This window comes from Arabidopsis lyrata (assembly GCF_000004255.2).
Source record: "Arabidopsis lyrata subsp. lyrata unplaced genomic scaffold ARALYscaffold_2, whole genome shotgun sequence".
Classification (NCBI taxonomy): domain Eukaryota; kingdom Viridiplantae; phylum Streptophyta; class Magnoliopsida; order Brassicales; family Brassicaceae; genus Arabidopsis; species Arabidopsis lyrata.
The window spans coordinates 10,816,091-10,818,809 of NW_003302554.1; the positions used below are offsets into that span (position 1 = coordinate 10,816,091).

Below are 2,719 nucleotides of genomic sequence, written 5' to 3' on the forward strand. Positions count from 1 at the left end.
CACATTACACATATTAAATATCTAATGTAAAAAAACTCTATTATATATCTCTCCATAATTAATTTATTTTGTGTTTTAAAAATATTAATTTAGATGAAAAAATGCAACAGTTTGTCAGTTTTCTTATTTTTATTTTTTGTCAACTCCTATAAAATTACTGTAAACTACACAAAACCTTAAACTCCAAAAAATAATTCCCAAAAAAAAAATTAAATTAAATAAACCTGAAAATTAAGTAAGAAAACGTGTGTGTTTAAGTGTATATATATTACAGTCACCTTTCATTACTCTCCATCATCTCTCTCACTTCCACAAAAACTCAAAAGACAAAAAATGTCTCCCATTCCAAAACCACTCTTCTTCTTCTTCTTCTTCCTCTTCAACTATGTATCTCTCTCATCCTCACTCTCCCTCCACCTCCCACTCACATCTCTCCCTATCTCCTCCACCACAAACTCTCACCGCTTCACCACCTCTCTCCTCTCCCGGAAAAACCCATCTCCGTCGTCTCCACCATACAACTTCCGATCAAGATTCAAATACTCAATGGCTTTAATCATCTCACTCCCCATAGGAACACCACCACAAGCTCAACAAATGGTTCTTGATACCGGAAGCCAACTTTCTTGGATTCAATGTCATCGTAAAAAGCTTCCTCCAAAACCTAAAACATCTTTTGATCCATCTCTTTCTTCTTCTTTCTCTACTTTACCTTGCTCTCATCCTCTTTGTAAACCAAGAATTCCCGATTTTACCCTTCCTACTTCTTGTGACTCCAACCGGTTATGTCATTACTCTTACTTCTACGCTGATGGAACCTTCGCTGAGGGTAATCTCGTCAAAGAAAAAATCACTTTCTCAAATACCGAAATTACCCCTCCTTTGATTCTTGGTTGCGCTACTGAGTCTTCTGATGATAGGGGTATTTTGGGAATGAATCGTGGTCGTCTCTCTTTTGTTTCTCAAGCTAAGATTACAAAGTTCTCTTATTGTATCCCTCCTAAATCAAACCGGCCCGGTTTTACTCCAACCGGTTCGTTTTACCTCGGAGATAACCCGAATTCTAAAGGATTCAAATACGTTTCTTTGTTGACATTTCCTGAAAGTCAACGAATGCCGAATCTTGATGAACAGTGCCGCGATGAACAGTGTCGGCGATGAACAGTGTCGACGATGAACAGTACGGCGATGAACAGTACCGAGATGAACAGTGTCGGTGATGAACAGTGCCGCGATTTTTAGGGTTAGGGTTTTAGGGTTTTCGTTAAGAGCAAGTCGTGCTGATAACGTGTTGTAAACTGTGTTGTTCTATTGATTAATGAATGAGATTTCGATACATATATATACATGATGAGGGGAGACAAATCCCCATTGGGCTAGTAAACCCTAAAGCCCAAAAGCCCACTAAGTACAATATAGGCCGTCATAAGGAGAATCTTCAAGAATATGGGCATGGGCCTTCTAGGACATGGACATGGGCCTTCTAGAATATGCATAAGGTCCACGGTTATGGAGTCCATCCAACATGTGGTTTATAACAAGAGAAGAGATAGTGACACGTGTAGATGCCAAAGGATCTCAGTAATACGCTTGGGGATGCTGCCTCATTAAAACCTTACCAGGAAAACCCATTGGGACAAAAGTTGATAGGAGATCTTGTGTTTCAGTTCACTAGAGGAGTTGAGATACTTGTTCCGAAAGAGAGGGTTTTGGTTAACGTAGGAGATGGGATTCATTGCGTTGGAATCGGACGGTCAAGTATGCTTGGAGCAGCTAGTAATATAATCGGGAACGTTCATCAACAAAATCTTTGGGTTGAGTTTGATGTGACCAATAGGAGAGTTGGTTTCGCTAGAGCTGATTGTAGCAGAATACTGTGAAGAAATCAGAAATGGGTTGTGATCAGCTACGGTTACGAGCAGGGTCTTATGGTGGACTCGGTACATAGTTAATATCAGTTTTGAATGAGGCTCTGAACAATATGTCCTACAAAATAATTAAAAGTGTTCACGTAGATTTTTATTGTTGTACCGTTTGTATATTATATGGTTCTTATTAACTTGTTACATAAAAATATCTTTATATGTGTCACTATGGCTTGTTGACTCGTGTTGAAAGACTTGTGGATGAAGAGAGATAGGAGATTTAGATTTGTGAATTTGTTAAGTGTTTTTGTTCGGTGTTGTTTTGATAGTACTACTATTACTATATGAATCTAAAAAATTATATCTACTTTAAGCCGATTGTCTACATATGTGGCCACTAATAATGAAACCAAACTAATATAATAAATGGATAGTTAGCTACAAAACACGTAGTCTACTAAGTACTAACTATGAAAATATCATAGAAAATTAGTGAATAGGATAAATAAATCAATTTTCTTGAAATGATGGGAATATGTTATATTCTTTACTTAATTATATTTAATATGATTTCCTAATGTTTCCATTAGTCTATCTACTCCATAACCTTTTGATTGTTTTTTTCTGTCATTCATGTACTCACATTGAGAAGTTTTAAATCCACACTGATAAAAAGTGTAGAAAAGTGGTATATTTCGGCAACATTGTTTTTTTTTTTAATGAAATATTCATCGATCACAGAAATTCTCGGCCACATTCTCTCAAACGCAAAGAAAAGAAAGAAAGGACGAGGTTTTGACCGTCATGATTTCGGCCACATTTATATATTAAATAAATTTATAAACTCTGTTTAC

General features: G+C 36.6%; 1 protein-coding gene across 1 annotated transcript; it reads left to right on the plus strand.

The window, feature by feature from the left end:
• Positions 1–298: 298 nt before the first annotated feature.
• Positions 299–2,177, plus strand: LOC9324549 (aspartic proteinase PCS1). The gene is made up of 3 exons (XM_021010047.1): positions 299–1,148; positions 1,548–1,581; positions 1,644–2,177. The coding sequence occupies exons 1-3, from the start codon at positions 334–336 to the stop codon at positions 1,878–1,880; spliced, it is 1,086 nt and encodes a 361-aa protein (XP_020865706.1). The 5' UTR covers positions 299–333; the 3' UTR covers positions 1,881–2,177.
• Positions 2,178–2,719: the final 542 nt, after the last annotated feature.